Raw genomic sequence first — 1,100 nt, 5'->3', positions numbered from 1 at the left:
GGGTGTGGGGGGGACGGTGAGGGGGTGGGGTGCGGGCGGTGGCGGGTGGGGTTCGGGTTGCTATGAGGAGGTGACGGGCTGGGGTTGGCAGTCCGGGTATACTGGGTGGTGTCGGGTAGCGAGTGGCGATGAGGTGTGTTATAGCTGTGAGCTACTGTTGGTGCTAACCCCATTCCCTGTGCTGACCCTCAGATGATCTGCAGTCTCTCATGGGTGACCAGGGGCGACTGAAACCCCTGCAGCTCAAATGCCGGAAAAGTCGAGAGAAGGTGCGTGTGAAATGGCAGCGCCATCTGCTTCCTGGTTGTAAACCAGCTGGGAAACCTACAGGGAGAGGCTGCAGGTTGCTTCAGTTACGTGCGGATTGTGACTGTTTAGGGTGTTATTACAAAGCTTTCACAGCCAGTCGGCCGATGAAGTTGAATACAGGGAAAGGTGCAGTGATCCGTGCTGGAGGATGCATGATAGAATAAAGGCTGTCGGTGCTGAGAGAATCTGGGGAAGTGGGTGACCCCATCGCTGAAGGACAGGCAGAGAGCCTGGTTCAGGAAGCAGACACTATCCTGGGGTTTGCTTATCGGAACACAGGGTACAGGGATGAAGGTGCCCAGTCGTGGGCCCCACTCTTTAGGAAGGATGGGAAACCTCCAGAGAGGATGTGGAAAAGATCCTGGAGAACGGTCCCAGGTTTAGGGGGAGCTTCAGTGACCTGGAGAGGTCAGAGGGTCTGGGACTGTGTGTGTCCGGGAGGCTTTGAAGAGAACTGGATTGTTGTGTGAAAGGGAAGAAGGTGCGTGGTTCTGGCGGAGAGCGCTCGGGAACAGGACTGGGTGAGCCTGTCCTTCAGAGAACCAGCACAGACCCGAGAGGTTGAATGGCCTGCTCCTATGCTCTAGCACAGTGAATGGGTTCCAGGTTTGGTGAACAGGGAGTATTGGTGCCCCAAGACGACGTGAGTGTGTCTCTGTCTCTTTGTGAGTGTGCCTCTGTCTGTGTCTCTCTGTGTATGTGTGTGTGTACATCTGTGTGTTGTTTGTATGTGTGTCTGAGAGTTTGTCTGTGTGTGTGCACATGTGACTGTGTGTGTGTACGGGTCTGTG

The 1,100-nt window shown here is 55.3% G+C and overlaps 1 protein-coding gene across 1 annotated transcript in view; it reads left to right on the top strand.

Moving 5' to 3' along the window:
* LOC122546116 (histone-lysine N-methyltransferase 2B-like) overlaps positions 1 to 1,100 on the top strand; it is a gene marked incomplete at its 5' end in the record, with an annotated part of 6,262 nt that overhangs the window by 4,050 nt on the left and 1,112 nt on the right. Inside the window, one exon of the mRNA XM_043684938.1 lies at positions 193 to 269. Within this exon, the coding sequence (XP_043540873.1) occupies positions 193 to 269 (77 nt within the window). The remainder of the gene's footprint in view (positions 1 to 192; positions 270 to 1,100) is intronic.

This window comes from Chiloscyllium plagiosum, unplaced genomic scaffold (assembly GCF_004010195.1).
Source record: "Chiloscyllium plagiosum isolate BGI_BamShark_2017 unplaced genomic scaffold, ASM401019v2 scaf_98656, whole genome shotgun sequence".
In the NCBI taxonomy this organism is placed as follows: domain Eukaryota; kingdom Metazoa; phylum Chordata; class Chondrichthyes; order Orectolobiformes; family Hemiscylliidae; genus Chiloscyllium; species Chiloscyllium plagiosum.
This window is presented reverse-complemented; position numbering and strand designations above follow the sequence as displayed.